This window comes from Camelus bactrianus, chromosome 7 (assembly GCF_048773025.1).
Source record: "Camelus bactrianus isolate YW-2024 breed Bactrian camel chromosome 7, ASM4877302v1, whole genome shotgun sequence".
Lineage (NCBI taxonomy): Eukaryota > Metazoa > Chordata > Mammalia > Artiodactyla > Camelidae > Camelus > Camelus bactrianus.
Genome location: NC_133545.1, coordinates 74,102,677 through 74,124,037, shown reverse-complemented (window position 1 = coordinate 74,124,037; position 21,361 = coordinate 74,102,677). Strand labels below are relative to the sequence as shown.

The following is a 21,361-nucleotide window of genomic DNA, read 5'->3' as shown; positions in this document are numbered from 1 at the left end:
AGGAAAGTCTTTCCAAAAAAGCTGAAATCCATAAAGGTAGTTTTGTTTTCCCTAACTTCCATGAAATGCTAAAGGTAGCTACTGAGAACTCAAAACTCAACACTCAAGGGTTACAAGAAAGAGAAGCTTGCAATAGGAGGAAAAGTTAAAAAACAAAACAAAACAAAAAAACCCTGTAAAAACACTAGCCAAAATAGGACTAAGTAACTCAAACAGGTTACTTCGGAGCGGACTATCACCAGACCACTTAATAGCTTGTTGTCCAGCATATAGTCTTTATCAGTGACCATCTGATTTGCACATTCTTCAAAAGAAGTACCATACCAGAAGTAGAGGCACTCCTGATCATCTGCCCATTTCTCTGCCTACAGTCTAATTTCTCTCCCAGTTCTGGGGGAAAAAAAGAGTACTCTCCAGTGAGATACATTGGTAGGTGTTTAAACCCAGATCCTGATCTTTCCTCAGGATCTAGTGAAACTGAGAATCAGTAATCTGATAACAGTTAAATACTCCAGAGCCTTGTTTCAAGTGAAACTTATCTCAGAAATTAAACTATTCCTCGCAGTGAATTTTTAAAATACAGGACAAAACTATGTTTTTACACGTACATACCTGTATAGAAATGCATAGGAAGAGATGTGGAAGGGCACATCTGTAAGTTGTTATTTCTGAGAAGAAGAGTGGATTGGTATACATCAGTTGTATTATTTTAAAGAGAAATATTTTTCTTTAAAAGAAATAGAAAATTGGATCTTGTTATACTCATACCTGTTTTCTTGAAGGAGTTTATCATTGAATTCCACGCTGCTTTTCAACATTCATCTGGGAAATGGGGCCTAATTTTTCTAATATTTCTTATTTTAACCAAACTGCCTGACCAATTTGATTCGTAAAAAACGTTGTTTGTGGGTATAAATGACCAAAAGAAGTCCACGGATTAAATCCTTCACTTCTGTCACAGTATCACGTTTACGTTCCTTAGTGAGAGGCAATTCGGTGTTGCTGTGAAAGCAAAAGGATTTGAGTTCTAGTTTGGGCTCTGCTAAGAATATTCTGGGAGACCTTGGGCAAATCACTTTCTTTCTAAAATGTTGAATTAGACTAGGACAGATATTCAAAGTCTGTTATTCAGTTGTGAGGTGCTACGAATCTGAAGGCAAGACGACAAATTTCCTTCAATTCAGCAAGCCCCCACCAAATGCGCGTTATGTATGAGGACGGACTCCCAATTTCAGGCACTCACTAACCAGGGTTTTGACAGATTTGCAAAAAGCAAAAGTCCTTTCACTGAAAAAGCGTTTCCTTTCTCTTGGCTGTAGCTATTCCCCAGAGTGCCAAGGTCTAACTGCCGTCAACATTAAAATGAAGACCTACCTGTCGTGAACGGGAGAGGCCACTACCAAAGTTCCCACCATGCCTGTCTCCCCACCGCCGCCCTCTCCCGCCCCCGCTCCTGGACTCCTGCCGGCAGGGACCTGTAGTCCCAGCCCACGGCTGGCGGCTGCGCGGAAGCCTTCTAGAAATACGTTTTTCCCACTAGTAGGCGGTGAGACCGCAATTTCTAACTCAAGTCCTACTCCAACTGACTAGGGTTTGCCCTGCTGAGGCGAATTCCCTCCTCCTAGCGTTCCTCAGAACCAGTAGCCGGCCGGGCGGGACCACGCCCCGGAAGTGGAGTCAAGTCGCCCCGTCGGCCGCCGAAGCGCCTTCCAGCCAGTCCTAGAGGGGCAAGGGCTGGCGGGGCGGGCTTGCGGACGGGGCGGGGCGGGCGGGGGCGGTGCGGCGCGGCGCGGCGCGGCGCGGCGTAGCGCCCGGGGCGGAGCCGCAGCGCGGGACCGCGCGTCTGGGTGGCGGCGGAGGCGCGCCCGTGGGGAGAGGCGTTTGCGGCTGCTAGTGGGGAGGGAGGGAAGGAGGAACCGGGAAGGGGGGGGGGGGCAGGGCGAGCGGAGAGCCGTGTTCCTAAGGCGGTGGCGGCGTCTCGGACAGAGCAGGAGGAGGGCGGGGAAGGAGGATGGAGCAAGCTGGGGGTTGGGGTTGGCGCTAGCCGCAGCGGCTCGCCTCGAACTGTGGGAGAGCGGCGATTGCTCCTGGAAGTTGTAGGATCGGGAGCCGGGCCGGTGCTGCCGCTGCCATCGCCTTGGGCGGTGGGGAGGAGGAGGGAGCTGCGGGGATCCGGAGGGAGGGGACGGGCTGGGGGAGCGAGCTGGGGAAGACTGAGCGGGCTCTGCGCCGGGCGGGCGGGCGGCGGGGGGGCCAGCAACCGCGGCCGTGGGGACGCGGGAGGATGGAGCAAGTGGAGATCCTGCGGAAATTCATCCAGAGGGTCCAGGCCATGAAGAGTCCAGACCACAATGGGGAGGACAACTTCGCCCGGGACTTCATGGTGAGTCTCTCCCCCCGCTGTCGCCGCCTCTCTCCGGCACCAGAGCCCACTGCCGCCTCGCCCGGGGTACCCGGGGCCGCCAGCGCTTTGTGTGCGGCTGTGAGGAGAGGGGCGGAGGGGGCACGCACCATCCCCAAGGGTCGGGTGGTCTCGGAGGCCGGCGGGAGGTGAGATTGCCTACGCCTCTACGCCTCTTTTCCTCTCCTCCTGCGACGGCTGCCCCCACCACCGGCGTCCGGGACGCGAAGGGAGCGGCCGTCGGGCCGAGCCCGCACTCAGCACTGCCGCCCGCGACCACCTATTGTTTCTCAGGCCGGGAGCCGGAGGCGAATAAGGTGCAGGCCCGGCGGCTAGTCTCTCCTCACCTCCCAATCAAGTCTGCCTTTCCTGGGAGGGTCGAGGCCGGGTGTCTGCCCAAGGAGGAGAGCAGATCGCGGCTGACGAAGGAACGGGGCTATTAAGGTTGCAATTAACTCATGGGGTCCCTTTGCTCAAGCTGGTCTCAGAAGTGTGCAGGGTAGGACTTATGCCTTTTCTGGGTTCAGAATTATTATCCCAACGCTTGGGAAGGATTATGCATAAGGAATTTCGTGGTTTGCTCAATTTCCATCTACTCCTGTCCCACCTCTTGTCCCTTGAGACCCAGGTTTCAGATGGTGTTGGGGTCAACGTGACTAGAGGTTGAGGGGGTGAGAGAGAGAGAGAGAGAGAGAGAGAGAGAGAGAGAGAGAGAGAGAGAGAGAGAGAGAGAGTGAGAGAGAGTGAGTGTGCGTGTGTGTGTGTGTGTGTGTGTGTGTCTATGTGTCTATGTGTGTGTCTAGAGGCGGGTAGGTGGTTATCCTGAAGGAAGCCTACTTCAGACTCCCTAGGGGATATTGCCGAAGGCGTAGGGGATGTGACTATCACTTCCTATCCGGGGTGGGGGTGGGGAACTTGGGAACAATAGTCCTGGTGGGGCGGAGGCGACGATACGGGCCGAAGCCCTGAACTGGGAGATAACCTTCGAAGCTTCTCTCTCCAGCCCCATTCCTACATCCCCCCCACCCCACCCCTCTTCCGCCCTCTGCTTGTGCTGGCGAGCTGGAGAGAGAGGTTAAAAGTCTTGTTCATGGAATTGCTCTTGATCCATCACTATGAGGGGGGTCAGATCCGAAGGCGTGGGACCAAAAGTCGACTTCCTCCATTGGGCCCCCCCCCCCTCAATTTTTCTGCTGGACAATCCCTTTAGGGTTGTTCCTCGGCTTAGGAGGCGGTGTTGCGGCTGCTGCTCCTACGGATATTGCGCAAGACTGGGGCGTTGGAAACCCTGGAGGTCTGGGGAATGGAAAAGGAAGTGGGACTTTGGGAAGTGGTTGCTCCTTGGCGGGGTTTGGGAATGGGAAATAAACTAGGGAAAATCTTGCTCCCGGGCAAGATACACCTCCAGAATAATCACTTAACTCTGAAATTCTCGATTGTAAGAGGAATACACAGCTACTATCTATAAAAATAAGTGGCTATTTTTGTTTCAAACATTGGCTATTTTTGTTTCAAAGTACAGTTTAATTGTTTACAAGGTGTAGGTGAAGTAGCTTTTAGCACTGAAATACGTTTCCACATTTTAAGGAGACTTCGGCCTAGTAAAGCTTTAGCGTTAAAATTAACAGCTTATAAAATAGATCCTTGACCTTACACAGTATTATAACAGTATTGTTGAGCTTTGTGATTCCCGCCTCCCTAGACCAATAATAGAGGATAGGAGCTAGATTTTGTTAGTGTCTTTTGAAGGTGGAAAAGGTATTGATTAAATAATTTATGCCTTATTTTACACATTTTCTCTTGATATTTAGCCCATGTATTTTTGAAAAATTACTTTTTGATCTGAGAAGGTTAAAGAAAAGAGGACTTTTCCTTCCTTACTATTGAGAATTTTTAATGTGTTGTTATCCTTGGAATGGCATCACAATGATTGGATGGAGTTCCCTTTTTACTACTCTCTAGCCATAATAGAATATATTTACTTAGAATATTTGAAATGTTTAAAACTAGTTTTATACAGTTTCATTTTGGTTATGGAAGAAGAGGTGGTGTGGTCCCTGGCCACTTCTCCTTTGCCTGCTAGTCATCTTGTTATCCACGGGCATATCCTGTCAGGAAGGAGCATTGTTTGGTAATGTGGGACATCAGGATAAGTGCCCAGTCTCTGAACTCCTGTACAGGGGAAGTAGCCTTAGGCTTCATGCTTTGGGGATGAGTCAGGGATTCCTATTGGAGACTTCATTTCTCTAGGACTAAATGAGTTTCTTTTTTCTTCTGTAATACCTAGGGATAGCTAGGTGATTCTACATTTGAAATTTGATGACTAAGACTGTTCTTTTATAGTACTTGCTATTTTTTTTTTTTTTTTTTTTAGTTCTGTGACTTGATAAGCAATAGCTATAATTAAGGCTGCTAGTTGGTGCCGCGTTTTCCCTTGACTAGAAGGCTGTAGGGAAACTATTTCCCCTCTGCCGTGGAAAGAGAATAGGAGATCAGCGGATAGATTCTAACTCATCTGTTATTCCTAAATTCTGATGTGGATTAAAAATGCATTTTGAAATTTTAGCATTTTAGAACTGAGCCTTAGGGGTAATCTAGCTTTTATAACCTGATTCAGTTATAAAGTGATAATGTTCATTATTTCAAATTTGAAAATTGGAAATTATATAATAATAATTAAGAATGCCTTACCTTTAGGATGGTGGAATGGGCATTCAAACTGCTCTTTCCATTATTCTCTTCAGCCTTCTTATAGTCCCATTACCCAAATGCTACCTGTTAAATATTTTTAATGTTTCTCTATGACCATACTATTTAATATTCTTGGATTTTTTCCCCTAATTTAATAATTTTGGTGTTTTTCATTGGTAAAAATAATTTTAGGTGGCTATATAATATTTTACCTGACTGCTGTGTTATAGCTTTGCCATTTTCTTATGGTTAAATGTTTAGGCCATTTATTTTCTGCTATTGTATATAATAATTCTATAATGAACACTTATGCATAAAAATTCTTTTGCATAAGATATCCTCCAGTAGTAGAAGTACTAGATAAAAGGATATAAACATCTAATATGTTTATGAATAATTTTTTGAAGAACTTGTATCAGTTTATATAACTGTCAGTAATATATCAGTTGTCGTATAATAATTATCTTAATCTTTGATAATTTGATGGTTGAAAAATGGCATCTTGCTTTAATTTGAATATCTTGATGACTAGTAAGGGTAGAAAATTTTCCATCCGTCATTAACTGTTCTATGAGTTGTCTATTCTTGACCTTGGCCTGTTGTGCCCACCATCTCCAAGAGGAGAAAACTAAGGTATTGAATGGTGTAAACTGCAGCACCAAAATGATTACTTTACAAACTGATGACTAAACAGCCAATTTGTGATAGATCCAGAACTTGATCTCAACTATGTCACCTTTTAGTCCTCTTTATGAGATGGCGGACAGTGATCATGACAAGTAAATGTGTAATGTAGGGTGATGCACATTTATGTTTGACTGACCTAAGTTTTATTCCCTTCCATGGCATTGGCTAGTTTTATGACCTTGGGCAGGCCACTTAAAAGAAAATGGGGTGATTGAGTTCTCTCATCTTTAAAAAAAAAAATGCTACCTACCTCACAGGACTGAAGTATGAGATTGGTATTTAGGATCTTCACCTAACAGAGTATTGTGCTGTCTGTATATTCTCAAATGGCTAATTTATGTGGTCAATTACAGATAGCTAGAGACAGAAGGAAAAAGGTATCTGGGTTTTCATTTTTGGCAATTTTCTTTCACTTTGTAAATCTTTATCAAATCTAATTAAAGTATTAAAACAAGAATAATAATAAACAAGGTTTATTCTCAACAGGCTAGTTTATCTAAGGTGCATTAGATACTTGTATGTTAAAAAGTAGTAAAAGATGCCACTTAAGCTACAAACAGGCAGTTTCACCTTAAAAATCAGTTCTCCTTCAACTTATAAAGATTGAAACAAAAATTTAATGAGTGGACTCAGTGAAATATTAAAAAAACAGATGCAGCAGAGATGTGAACTATAGTACTTTTTTGTGAAATATTGTGAGGAAAAGATTTATGAGCATTTCTTCTAAGGCTAAACTAAGATATAATAGCAACCATTCCTATGTTAAAGTGGTAATTAAAATAAGTGATACTTTAAATTAATCTGAACTTAATTTATCAAGCAGAGGTAACCACAGAACTACCATAGTAGTTACGCATTTCAGGGGATTTATTATAGAAAACCATGTGCTCTACAAATAGTAATCCTGACGAAACTGCTCAAAACAACCAGTTTGCTTGCTTTGTTTTGAGTAAATAATTGTTATATCGTTTCTTTTTTACTGCAATAGTGTCTGTGATTTTATAAATTATTTTAAGTAGAAAGGAAATAAACATTTTTTTTCATCCCTACTGTATGTTAAACACTGCCAGATATTTTACAGTGTGTCTTATTTAACATATCGGCAGTTTATGAGGTAGATATAACCTATATTTTACAAATAAGGAAACACACTCTGAGAAGTTGCCTGACTTATAAACCTGTTGTTTGTATCTTATTTCTCCAGGTTTCTTCTGCATCTGAGGTTCCTTAGAACCTGGCTGGGACAAGGCAGGTGGTGGAGGGGTGCATTACCATGCAGAGGATGGAGGTTTTAAAGCTGAGCATATTCAGAGAGTGATAGATAATCTGCTATAACTAATATAGGAGTTCTCACACCTTTTGCTCTCAAGAGTCTTAAAAATTATTAAGGACCCCAAAGAGCTTTTGTTTATTTACTGTGTTAGAAATTAAAACATATTTAAAAATGATTTACTTTAAAATAATAATAAAACCATTCCATATTAACATATATTATATTTTATGACAAGTAATTATTCAAAATAAAAAATAATTGGTGAGGAAAAGCATTATTTTTATATTTTTGCAACTTTCTTTAATGTCTGGCTTAATGAAAGAGAGCTGGATTCTCGTATCTGTTGCATTCATACTGCTGCAATGTCACATTTTACACAGTATCACGTGTCATGTACCCTCTAGAAAACTCTACTGTATACTCCTAAAGAGAATGAAAGTGATTTTTTAAAAAGTTATTGTACTAAAGTCTGTGCATTTACATATTTGCAAGGTGAGGAAGCATAACTTGGTATTGTTAGGAAAAGAATTTTTACCTCATGGACTCTTTGAAATGGTCTGGGTTTGACCATCTCTGGACTGTACTTTGGGAACCGTGCAGTGAAGTAATGCATAGCAAAGGCTGATGTAATGCTGAGAAACCTAGAAAGGGTTGTGAAGATTCTTGAATCTATGCTATATTTTATTCTACAGATCAGCAATAGTGAATTTGAACAATTATACACTACACTTCTTAGGGTTACAGGGAAAGTGGGCAGGTATTAAGAAAACAGACATGCTAGTTGAACACTCCAGCAGGGTTTCCCCACCTCCAGCTGTCCCTCACCACCATAGCCTGCTTTGCTTTAACCCTTCAGTTATATCATTCAGATTAAGTTCTGGTAAAAAAGCTGAGAATCAGTACTATGGGTCTCGAGATTGCTGCATATTTTAAGAAAAGTAAGCAGTCATTTGACAGATTTGTGTTGTGGAAAGTTGATTCTGATGGTAGTATGAAGAATGGATTACCAGATGAAGAGCATTTTGGGAAGCTATTGAAATATAGGAAGTGGGATGTGAGGGCCTGAGCCTAATTAACCTCCCCAGCCTTGAAATTTAAAAAAAATAATAAAATTTTAATTTAAAAAAGACAGGAATAGAGAGTATATAAAAGATCTGATAAGGATTAAGAAAGAATTCTCAGTGATTCAGTAGGTGTGGGTAATAGAGAGGAATGTTGTAGTATGACTCCAAGGTTTCTAGCTTAGTACACTATCATCTGAGTTGAAAGGTACCATTAGGGTGAGGAGTAAGGGAGGAGATCAAGTAGAAGGAGAAGTAAAACGGAGAGAAACAAGCAGAAGATGATTGGAGGAAATTTCAAGGTAGAAAAGAATGAGTTTAGTTTTAGACACGTTAAAACTGAGGTACCTGTGAGACGTCTAGTAGAAATGCAGAGCTCAAGAGTGCTGACAGGACAGTATTAAAGATTTGAGAGTCATGAGGTAAACATGTAAGAGGCAGCTGAAAGCATGAGGGTGATTGAGCTTATTCAGACAAGCATATACAGTGACCAGCTTTAGGTTGAAGAGCATCAGCATTTAAAGAGTAGCTTCTAAACAGAAGTGCTAGTTATTGTTCCTGGGAATGTGTGGTCAAAGAGGAGGGAAGGGAACCCAGAGGATGTCAGAAAAGCCTGGGAGAGTTTCAGGAAAGGAGTAGTTACCAAAGTCAAATAATTCTGGGAGGACCGGTAAGGTGAGGTTGAGAAAGTACCGCTCTGTTTGCCAAGTAGGAGTGTAGAAAAAGCCATTTGGGGTTGGAGTATGGGCAAAAGCCAGATTATAGTGGGCTGAGGAAGAAACAGGTGAAGTGGTATAAATTCCTTCCATTTACTTTAACATTCTGAAAATAGATGGCAGAAGCTAGAGGAAGACACAGACTGAAGGAGAACTCCTTTCCCACCCTCTGCTTTTTTTAAAAAAAAAGTTGAGATAGGGATATTTTTCAAATATGTATTTCTTATCTATATGTTTTTTTTTGTTAAATGATTGCTGTTTAAGTATAGTTTTAAAAGACAGGTAACAGGAACTTGTCTTTTGGTTAAATAAGACCCCTTAAGTTTTAATTTAAGGTTTGGATTTGATTTGTTAAAAAAAAAAAAAAAAAGGGAGCGAGAGGGGAGGAAATACTGAAAGCCTGACAAGATCTTAGGTGCACAGACTAGATAAGTATAAAAAATTTTGTCTGTTAAACTGTTCAATATTGTGGCTTGTAGGTATTTTAAAATTTAATAACAGCCTTATTGAGTGTAATTCAACTACTGTGAAATTAATTCATTTAAGATGTGCAATATAATAGTTTTTAGTATATTCACAAAATTGTGCAACCATCACCACAATCAATTTTTATCACCCCAAAAAGAAACCCCATACCCATCAGCAGACATTCCTGCTTCCCTCCCTCCCAGCAGACCTCGGCAACCACTAATCTGGCTTCTGTCTCCATAGATTTGCTTCCTTTAGACATTTCATATAATTGGAATCATACGGTGTTTTGTGACTGACTCCGTTGACTTAACATAATGTTTTCAAGGTTCTTTTATGTTGTTGCATGGTCAAAAATACTTCTTTTTATGACTGAACAATTTTCTGTTGTATGGATGTACCCCATTTTGTTTTTCCATTCATTTGTTGATGGACATTTGAGTTATTTCCACTTTTTGGAATATTTTGTATTATAAATAATACATAAATATAATGTAATATTTTGTATTATTTTATGAATAATGCTGCTGTAAACCTTTGTATACAAGTTTTTGTTAGGATGTATGTCCTCGGTTATCTTGAGTATATACCTAAAGAACTGCCAGACTGTTATCCAAACCTGCTGTACTTTTTACATTTTCTCCACCAGGAGAGAACATTTTACATTCCCACCCATTTCTTTATATCCTCACCAATACTTGCTATTGTCTGACTTTTAAATTCTAACCACCTTAGAGGGTGTGATGTGGTATCTTGTTGTTGGCTTGTAGGTTTTTAAAATATCTCCGTAAGCTTATATAAATCATGCAGTATGTCTAACGTGTCTTTACAGCTAGAGTGATGGGAAATATTTTCCAGTCCTAGCATTTTAGCTAATCTTAATCCTTTTCCAGTGCCACTGGTTTAATTAAGATTCTCTTACCTTTGATGAGTGTCCAGTGAAACACTTACATTTTAACTAACTTCAGAAGTCTAAGTGAACTTTTACGTAACTCTCCAGACATTGCTCACTGAGATAGCACACAGGAACTTTACCTGGTGTTAATTCTCAAGAATGTTTTACCTTATTTACTTTTAGATATTGTTAGCTTTTTTTCCCTTCAATATTTGACATTTAGTTTGGAAAAGGTTTTTGAAAGACTGAAACTGAAAGTAAGACATTAACATTTAAATAGATTAAAATTTTTTGTTGATATGCTAAACACTTCTGGGTTTTTGTAGCACTCAGTTCATTAGATTCATAAACATTTACATTCTCTGACTTCCCAGACTGAAAGCCTCCAAGGCTAGAGACTGGGACTTAATTATCTCTGTATCCCCATTGCTTAATATAGTGCCTGGCATTTAATAGGCATTAATGGCCATTGCGTGAGCTTAATGCTGTAAGACAGATTTATTCTTCAGGTGGATTCTAAAAAATTGTCCAAGGGGCTTGTCTCTTAGACTAAGCACGAGAACTGCTTTTTCTTTCTACATACAGGTGTGCTTGCACAAATGTGGTTGTGTTTTCAGTATCTACTGAAAAAAAGGAAATACAAGATAAAGTACTAGACTTTTATAAACCTTATAAATAGATATGATTTTATTAATTGTAATATCTTCCACATAAATGTGAAAAATAGTATGGAACCTGTTCTTCTCTGGACATTGATTCATGTGCATAAGGATTCAGGGAACAACTTAAAGTAACTACCTTTGTATTCCCCACCTCGTGAATCATACTTTGGGGACATTATCTTAGAATATTAATTTTAATAAAATGTCCACTTTTACCTTTTGGTTTTAGATTTCATTAAGAAAATCCAGCTATCACTGGATGTCACTGGCATCTCACCAGCAATAGTGGTATCTTGTAGCTTGTGGGTGTTTGGGGAGTGATTACAGCAATGGCTGTTCTCTCCTTGCCTCTAGTTTCTTGCCTCATCCAATTCATTCCACATATTGTGCTCACTTTCCTAAAATACCACTTTCAAGTGTTGGCATCTGTGGGGTAATGTAGGGCATACTGGTTGTAAAATCAGAAGATGTGGGTTTGAGTCTAGTGTTGCTGCTTAGTTTTATTTTCTTTAATATATCCATATAGGACCATATTGGGAGTATGGTTTTATTTTTATTATCAAAAAGTATAAGTTAAAAAAAAAAAACTCTCAAGGCTCCCTCTGATGGCCATTAAAATTATTAGAATTTTAAATGCCTAAGGCAGCTTAAAGCATCAGACCCAAGATCTGCTTTTTTTCAAACTGTAATTGTATGTCTGTCTGTCTTCCTAATTTCCCTTTCTCCCCTCCCTGCTGTTTTGTAGTTTTTGCCCTGGTTTAGAATCACAGGCCAATAGGATAAAATCTATACTTCTTAGCCTGGTCTCCCGGAGCCTTCTTAACATAGTCTCTCATTACCTTTCCAGTATTACACTCCTGTACTCTGTAGTATATGTCCTCTCTTTCCTCTGGAATGCTATTTCTTGTCCTTGAGCATACCCACTGAATGAATGAAATCTTTCTTATCTGTGATTGTACTGGTGAACGTATTTTTTCCCTTTCTTAGAAAACTTTCCTCCTATTTTATAGATCAGTACTTTGAAGATCAGAACACTAAAAATTTAGAATGTCTTTATCACATTCACCCAGAACTCAGAAGCAGGAATGTAATTCTCACTTTCTGGAATAAAATATTACCTCAGTTTATCTGAAAACACTTGTTCTCCATTGCAGATTTGATTTTTAATACCATGGAAAAAAAGCCTTTCATTAGATTTGAGTTGAAGACTTACTAAGGCAAGTCCAGTGATAATGCAGTTGTTCTAAACCACTAGTCTCTTTGAAACAAATTGAACTACTGTCCCAGCATTTCATATTTCCTGTAGTATTTGAATTTTCTAGATTCATGCATTAAGCCTTGAAAGTTATCTCCTTCCCTCCGAAATAACACAAAAATCTTGTTTCCATTTGTATACTGTTATAGTATCTATGAACTGGCTTATGGCAGATATAAGTAGTTGCTGCCTAAAAGTTTTTCCTAGAGAATGTGGAATGTGGATCACGTTAATCTCAGAGGCTTTAGGATGAATACTAATGTCTACATTTCCTGTAATAACCGTTTTTAGTTGTAATCTGCATTTGAAAAGCTATTTAACAATATTTGAGTGACTACCCTGGTAGGCTCTGAAGGAATGCAAAAATGTGTTCCGGTCATCTTTCCATGATTCCTACCATCCATCATTTATACAAAAGATACTCATTGAGTCCCCACTTTGCCCTAGGCACTGTGTTTACAATAGGCAATTGAAAAGATGAGAATCACTTCCCTCAAAAAGTTTTCCTGAGGGCAGTGGATGGGCTTCAGGGGGTCTGTGAACCCTTTCAAATTATACACAGTATTTTGTGTGTAAGCCCATTGGGAGAGGGATGGAGAAAGTTAATAGCTCTTAGATTCTCAAGGGGCTTAGTATCCAAAAATGTTAGAAACTCTAGACTAGTAGAAAAACAATGAGCTTTGGAGCCATGCAGTAATTAATTTCTATCCTAGCCCTGCTGTGATTATAAGCAGATTATCTAGAGAAATCCAGAATGTGGATACCCACCTAGAAGGATCAAGATAATGTGTACGTAAAGCTTCTAACATAGAAGTAGAAGGTACTCAGTAGTAGTTCAAGATGCAATATTACTCGAAGGGAAGCGTATTCAAGATTTAAACCACAGAGGCAGGAGAGCCTAGATCTGCCTGAACAGATCATAGACAGTTTCAGTGAGAAGGCTACATTTGATCTGACTCTTGAAGGAAGTTTGTCAAGGGGCCTAGGCATTTCAGAGATAGAAAACAGCACTTGCAGAGACATAGAGATAAGAACCTGGGGTGTTAGATGAGACAAACAAGGTGGCAGTGTACAAAATAAGCAAAGCCCACATACCCGCGTAAATAGGGGGGGTTCCCAAAGGGAGAACAGCTTAAATGCTGAGCATGAGATGAATATGAAATTGGCCTCTGCATTCCTGAATGTTTTGGTGAAGAGTGTTTTGATGTCTCATTGTGGCGTAGTTTCTTACTCTTAGAATGTATGGTTTGGTTGGTATGAAGGATCTTTTAAAAATGGAGTTCTACAAGGCGAGTGTTCTCAAATATGGTAATTTTACTTTATCCCAGATCTATAAAGTAGTACTTTCTCTGTTTATACAGTTCTTAAATGGCTAGATCAGTGTTTTTCACTGGCTTCTGTTAAAAGCACCCTGTAAAAAAAAATTAACATTAAAAAAGGTCTTCAGAACCTTGGCAAATTATTTATAATGGTAAGCCTTTGTTTAGTTTGGATTCCTCAGCATATCTGAATTCTCTAGGAGATAACTGAGAGATTTTGAGGCTACACCTTTGGGACCAGAACCTAAGTGAGAAGGGAAAGGAATTCTAGCTTCCATGCTACGAAAATATGGAGAATGGCTTTTCTGGACACTTTCTCCCTTCATGTACGCTGGGTTTACTCATAACTCATTCCTTTGACGTTAAAGGAAACATTAAAGTTGTTTAGAAATTAAGGAGCTTGTTACAGGTTTTACACTTAGAAGCTGGCAGAGCTGAGTTTGTCCCAAGTTATCAAAGCAGATACTTTTTGTACAGCACGGTGTTGCTTAGACTGACAATTGCATTCTAATTATTTAGGGAAAACATCAATAAAGGGGGGAAAAAGTGGAGCATAAATGTCCTGAAAATTATAGAAGACTTTCTTGTTGGTATAGATTTTTGGTTGTAGCCTACTTCCAAACTAGCTTAAGTAGGAAAAACTGCAATAGAGTACTGCCCTTGAGGTGCTTTAAAGGCAGGAACCAAGAAATGGAGAGACTGGGTGACTCTCCGTTTCAGGCGCTCTGTGTGTCTGTGGTTCTCCATATTGTTCAGTTTCTCTGTCTCTCTAGGGCTTCCTGGATACTTGTCTTTGCTTCTCTGTGTGTCTGCTTTACTCCTCTCTCTGCATTTGACTTTCACTGGGGCTGCACGTGCTGAATAAAGGCATCCCTTATGGCGATCTAACCTATCTCATTCATTTTATTTCAGTTTTAGGGGAAGAACTCAAAATGACTAGAATTGTTATAGCTCAGTTTCACATTCCTGAAAGAATCAATTGACTTGCTGATGAGATGAGTATTATGTAGTATACATGTGTGCAGTTGACCAAGGTGGGGAGCTTGTTTCTGTGTAATTGGTAGGGATTTAGTTGGAGAAGGAGAGGGCTAGTTCCCTAACTAGGCAGGTGGCCCAAAGAGTACCTAGTACCAAAATCCTTGAAGCAAAACTGAAAAAAAAATTTTTTAAACTATTTTAAGGCTTCAGCCCCAAATAAACTTCACCCACCTTCTTTCAGAGAAGAGAAGAAGAAGCATAAAGAGTCCTTTTGACTTGAGAAAATGTTCTGTTGACTCTGGCAGAGTGTTGTTTCACATATACAGTATATATTAAAACGTCCAACGTTTAAGGTTTCCAAGTGGAAACAATAAAATTAGGATAACCTATAAGCTGCATATTTATGGTATCTAAGATTTAAGTTGTAATTTTTCATTGTTAAAATATGGAACCAGAGCATTACCTTCTTACAAGGAAAGGTAACTCTAAAGATCAGTTTTATCAAAGTATTGTATTTAGTCGTTTTTCATTCTCTGCCTGAAAATACATCTGAAATTTATCACTGGATGACTAATGTATTTTCTTCACAATAGATTTTGCATTAATAAAATAAATCTAACTATAGTTCCTTTAGTTCCCAAATCATCTAAAATTTAAGTGCTGTAGTATATATTTGCCGGCCTCCTTGCTGTGTATCTGCCTGCCTGTGCACTTCTGTCTTCATATCTTTATCTGCTCTGTCCATTGGCCTGTTTGTGCTTAAGATTCGTTAATGTGGGTTAGAAATGGGTATTAGAGATAGATGAGGATGTACTGTGTATTTAGAAATTTTCTGTAATTTATGCCTAGTTGTTGTAATTCTTTACTTCTTGTGCTGTAAGTAGGTTATATGTAAATACCAAGGAGGAACATAAAGTAGGTGGATATTAATAATGGGATTTTGCAACTATTTGAAGTAGTTCAATATGTTCAAATATTTATCTTTAAACCCATTCACTGGCATTATTAGATGTTGTACAAAATAAAACATTTAATTCTTTCATTACTTTATAATTTAGATAGTAGGAAGTTATTTATTAAAGTAAGAAATTTAGTTTTAATGTTTAATATGCCAAGATGGTTTGGTCTTTCTATTTTATGGAAAACTAAAGAGGATGAGAATTTTAATAGTTCAAAAGCTAGAAACAGGAAATTGTGTGTGTGTGTGTGTGTGAAAGACAGCATTCAAATAAATTATTATTAATGGTAAAGTGAAGGCTTAAAAGCTTTCTTAAATGAATAATTAGGTAGGCACTGGCTAGCTCTGCTTCCTTGGTCCTTTCTTCACTCCTTTAACCTCCACTCTAAGCTGATTTCAAGTTCTGCCATTCTGCTGAAATTGCATTTACTATGGTTGCCTTAGATCTCCTGGACGTATTCAGTAAATACGTTGTAGTAGTGTGTGGCTTTCTTGATGCCCCTTTAGCATTCAGCACTGTTGACTTTTTAAGCCCTCTTTTCCCTTTACGTTGAAGCATCATTTACACCTGGTTTTCACCTACGTCTTTAGTCTGTCTTTTCTATTATTGGCTTAAGGGCAGCATACTTTCTATTTTTCATGCTGTTAGGTCTTAAGAAAAATATAATTGAATACTTAAAAATAAGAAAGAATCTTACAAATCTTGTAAAACTGACTACAGTGACATGGCTTATCCTAATGGTGTCTGAGAGTTTCAAAGAATAATAAAATAATTGATATTTTCTTATACCTACATTCTTGTGATGGCTTGTAGATTATTTTTACAGTATTTTTGGAAAATGCAGCTTAATCTAAATCAGAAATATAAGATGAACGTTTAACCAATACATTTAATTTTCTGTCATTACTTATTATATGCCATTTTTATATTGTTTACAAGCCATATTTTGGTTGCAAACAATGTATTGTTCATGCCATATCTAATATTTTCAAATAAGTTCCAAAATGATTACATTTTCTGTTGGCCAAAGCAAGTTATAGCACCACCTTAACTTCAAGGGATTGGGAAATAGATTATACCTTTTAAGTCAGAAAAACTGCAAAGTCACGTGTGGTTTTAATATAGGAAGAGTTGAAAAACAGGCTATTAATATGATCAATGTACCATATGACAAGTGTAGGGGTTATTATTATTACAATAAGGTGGTTAAGACATAGGCCCAAGATTTGAAATAGTGAGGGAGTGAGCCTGCAGTTAGCTGGGAGAAGAGTATTCCAGACAGAAAGAGCATTAAGTGCCCAGGGATCTGAGTTAAGAGTGTCTAAGGGATATCAAGGAAGCCAGTGTGCTTGCACAGAATAGGTGAGGAAGAGAGTAGATTTGTGGTAGTGTTGGGAGTTTTGGCAAACGATGTAGGTTCTGGTAGGTCATTGTAAGGACTTTTTGGCTTTTACTCTAAGTGAGATGAGAACCTTTTGGGTTTTACTGTTGGTTGTGATGTTATCTTAACTTGCATTTTAACAGAATCACCTTGGCTGCTGTGTGGAGAATAAAATGTAGAGAGGTAAGGATACAAGCAGTGAACGCTTAGAAAGCTACTTGAGTAGTTCAAGCAGGAGGGCTGGAGACTATGACAGTGAATATAAAGAAAACAACAGATGCATTTGGAAGGCAGTCCTGAGATTTGGTGATAACGGAGGGTGAGGAAGAACTTATCCAAGCTAATATGGACATTAAGTGATAGTAATGAGATAGGGAGTACAGGAGGAAAGAAAAGTTTGAGGAACTGAGTCCTGAGTTCAATTTTTAGATGTATAGAGTTTGAGTTGAATTTAGATCTCAGGCCAGTCATGGTTGGCCTTCTAGCTCTCTGATTTTTGTGTGTGTATGAGTGATCTTTGAACTCATGGAAGAGGATGAGATTTCTGAGATAAAGAATATGTACTGAGAATAACAAGGAAGAATATAGAACATGAGACACACTTCACTTTAGTGTCTACTTGAGGATGATCAGTTCTCAGTGCTAGTGAGTTAGGTGCCGAACCTGGAGAGTGGTAGAGACACTAAGTGGGTTGAGGATTTACAAAGAGAATTTGCATTTAAACCTGAATTTGGGAATAGAAGCCAAGGGTGACTTGTCAAGAGCACTGAGGAGAACTTAGGACCGATTTTTTTTTTTTGAATTGATCTTATTTTTTAAAGCAGTGGGAGAATTACCCTTGTCTATGAAATCCTATCATGTATGTATAAGCTGTCCTGAAAGGTAAACCTGATGTAGTCATTTTAGGGAAAACAGAACTTGGGGAAGGGACTGGAGATAGGTCAGAAAGCTAATAAATGTATTTATTTGGTTTATTATTCTCCCCTCCTCTCTTACCCCTGGATCGCGTTGCCCATTTCTGCCCTTCACTACCACCCTTGTGCTGCTCCTCCACTCTTAACTGTTATACTTTTGCTGGCTCTTTCAGTGCAGCTGTTGTGGGCACAGTAGCAAGATCATCCATTCCTAACTTGAGAGAGACTGACTGGCAGAACTTTTGAAATAAGTGGTTGCTTGATGTCATAGAATTTGTTAACATTTCTGCTGGCTGTCAACCATTTGTCAGCATCTTTTACCTTAAATATACTTGAGTATGGACTGAACATGTAAGTGTCATGTCTGTTGACGTGGAATTCTTTTCTAAAATGTTGCACGTGAACCATTTTTAATGATGCAGTGGGAGGAGGAGGTGGCTCATCTTTGCAAATTTTCCAGTCAAAGCATTTCTGTTCATATGCCTTTAACACTCTGCTAGTTAGTGTACATTTTGATGAATAATGTGATCCCTTCCTATAATTTTAAGTTCTGTTTCATTAATGTAACAATTTCATTGAAGGAAAACTCTCCATTGAGAGTAGAGTTTAGTAATTTAGTATATAAAAGCAGGACAAATAGATTCTTTTTCACCTATTAAAGTTGTAAAAACAGACATTAAATGGTTATCTTTACATTTTTTACCACATCAGAGTTGGAGTGAGTTATATATAGAATTACCCTAACTTTATTTCATTTCAAAGAGACTGAGTTATTCTGAGTTCTCTGGTATATTCAACCCATTTGAATGGCACTGGGGCTTAAATGATCTCTTTCCTAAGAAAAATTTTAATAGAAATGAGGAAATAAAAATGTATTCAAATAAATAATGCAGAAGTGAACATGATACCATGGGACAAAGTACCATGAGGATACTTTTGTGGGGGGCAACTTTTTATGATAAAGTTTTATTATGATAAAAATGTACATAACAAAAGTCACCATTTTAACCATTTTTAAATGTATAGTTCGTTGCCATTAAATACATTCACATTGTTGTGCAATGAGAATTCTTAAAGAGAAAAAAATCCTATACTCTTAGGAGAGTCATGGAATGCTTTATAAAAAGGTGCTCTCAAAATGATCCTGGAATGATAAGTGAATTTTGGTGGAGCAACTTTACAAGTAGAGGGAACCCTTTGAGCAAACAAATACAGCTGGAGGTAAAGATGAGGTTTCAGGGAACAACAATTAGTAGCATTATTAACTAAATAAGAGCAATCAAAAAGAACATTTATAGAAATAACTAATCTAGTAGGGCTTTGGTGAATTTATAAATACTAAGACTTACACTTAATAAACAAGAAATTCGTTAAGAATAGTATGAATTTTTAGAATAAATGCCAAATCAGTTTTCTACAGGTAAAAGTAGATTTGGCCTTTGTTATTCATGATGTGTTTGAGTCAGCAGAAGATTTAAAGTTTAAACAATAAATCTTATTTGGTTATAGAAGACATGCTCTAAAATAATTTAATCCTGGAGATTGCTAGTGTACCCACACTACACGTTAAGTATTATCACAAGTGGTTTTGTATGGCTCAGAGAAGTCAAACTGACAGTGAAGTACTGACTCACACGAATGGCCTCATCCTATTAGAAATTAGCTGATAACTAAGAATTGCCACTTCACAAAGTGATTCAAGAGAATACCACTTTGCCTGAGACTTCTCTTTGTAATCTAAAACAGTAGCCTGATTATAAGATTTTTTTTCATTTTATTTTAAAATAAGCAAGTTCAAAAACGAGATCCACCATATTTGGGTAAAATTTTTATATGTAATAGTTATCTAAAGGAGTCAGTATGCCAGTGTAAAAAGACTGGTGAAACAGTTAGGGACAAAGCCAATATGCATTAGGGTGCTTTTTTTCCTTACTTACATTAAAGCACAAATGTTATAATACTAAAGATCAAATTTGACCTTAGAAAAATAAAAAACACCTATAATACAATATAATGCAAAGATAAGTAGCAGATTAATGTAAAACATTTTAAACACATTTAACAATGGGAGGATTATTATCTAATATATATCAGTAGCTTCTATATATAAATAAAAAGAATACTCCAAGAGAAAAATTAACATGTGCTAAGAAAATTAACAGAAGAAAAATGCAAATAACTAAACATGGGGAAAAAGTCACCAACCTATCCAATAATCAGAAATAAAAATTAATCAGCATTTTTTGAGGGGAGAGTCCATCAGATTCCACAAAATTTGGTAAAATTGAAAAAACTGATAATCAGTGCAATTCAGAAATTGATAATAGCAAATGTTGGCAAGGATATAGAAAAACCTGCATTCTAGATCTGTTGATAGGTGAACTGGTGAAGCCTTTTTTGGAAGGCAGTTTGGCCACTTCTGATAGAATTGGTAATACGTATACTCTTTGACCAGCATGTCAACTTCTAGGAATCTCTTTAAAACATTTGCATATGTGCTTAAAATAGTATGTCCAAGTGTGTTAGTTACAGCAATTTTTGTGAAACAACATATAAAATATCTGTTAGTAAAGAGGCTTATTAACATGATTAGATACTTCAAGGGAGAGAGATATGGAGGAAAAGGAGGTTACTTTTTCATTCTATAAATGTATGCAGAAAAAAAATAACATAGCAAGCTTGGGATTGCTATTCCTAAAAAGTCCTGCTTGCAAGATCCTTGACTGGTGTCTGGTAACTTGGGCTTTTGGGAGGGTCCCATCATTCCATGATAAAAGTAGCTCACTTTGTTTTTACTGTACAAATACGGTTTTTGTTAAATACTTAACTTGCCTTCTGCAGATCTGGAAATTTGGTTCCTGCTAAGGCAGAGAGTGCCTATATGACCAGCCACCAATAAAAACTGGGCACTGAGTCTCTAAAGAACTACTCTGGTAGACAGCATTTCACAGGTGTTGTCACAACTCATTGCTGGAGGAATTAAGTGGGTCCTTTGCGACTCTATTAGGAGAGGACTCTTGAAAACTTGTGCCTGGTTTCTTCTGGACTTTGCCTCACGAACCTTTCTCTTTGCTGCTTTTGCTTTGTATCCGTTAGTTGTAATAAATCATAACTGTGAATATGACTACAGATATAGTCCTGTGAGTCATCCTCATGCATCATCAAACCTGAGGGTGGTCTTAGGAACCCATGGCACAACTTTTCACTATGGTCTGTTTTAGCATCTACATATATTGCTTATATAAATTTTAAAATGTTAAATTTAATGTATTACATATTTAAATTATATGTATATATGTGTATACTTGGGCACACATATATACTATGATGTGTTGATGGGCTTTTATATGTGTGTATTAGCACCCATTTATTCTGCACATTTTATTTTATTTATTTTTTATTATTCTGCACATTTTCCCCTGGTGATAAAAGATTGGAAGCTTTCCTTGGTGACATGGTAGGTAACGTAATAAAGAAGCAAATCAAAAACAAGGTGTCTTCAGGTATGTTGTTTATTTAGCACATGGGGATTATTACTTTAAATTAGTTTAAGTTACACTTCATTTTTTATCAGTTTCATGTCAATCTGCTGGTAAACCACAAAAATCATACTTCTCAAGTAGCATTTTTAAATATATACTCTCCAGTTATACACACTATATTACCTCAACTTACTGAACTAAATATGTTATAAATGTAAT

At 38.3% G+C, this 21,361-nt stretch overlaps 2 protein-coding genes across 4 annotated transcripts in view; one reads left to right on the top strand and one right to left on the bottom strand.

Annotated features, from left to right (window-relative positions):
* The window catches only part of GSAP (gamma-secretase activating protein), a 188,478-nt gene extending 186,849 nt beyond the window's left edge, over positions 1–1,629 (bottom strand). For both annotated transcript variants that reach the window (XM_045510477.2, XM_045510478.2), the window contains exons 1-3: positions 1,375–1,629; positions 769–1,002; positions 613–668 (exon numbers count right to left, since the gene is read on the bottom strand). The gene's annotated coding sequence lies outside the window, so the exon portion shown is untranslated. The remainder of the gene's footprint in view (positions 1–612; positions 669–768; positions 1,003–1,374) is intronic.
* A 533-nt stretch (positions 1,630–2,162) lies between these two features.
* PTPN12 (protein tyrosine phosphatase non-receptor type 12) overlaps positions 2,163–21,361 on the top strand; it is a 78,857-nt gene continuing 59,658 nt past the window's right edge. Inside the window, exon 1 of one of the 2 annotated variants that reach the window (XM_074367601.1) lies at positions 2,163–2,383. In XM_074367601.1, the coding sequence (XP_074223702.1) occupies positions 2,285–2,383 (99 nt within the window). In that variant the 5' untranslated portion in view covers positions 2,163–2,284. The remainder of the gene's footprint in view (positions 2,384–21,361) is intronic. The other variant, XM_074367600.1, reaches the window with a different exon arrangement.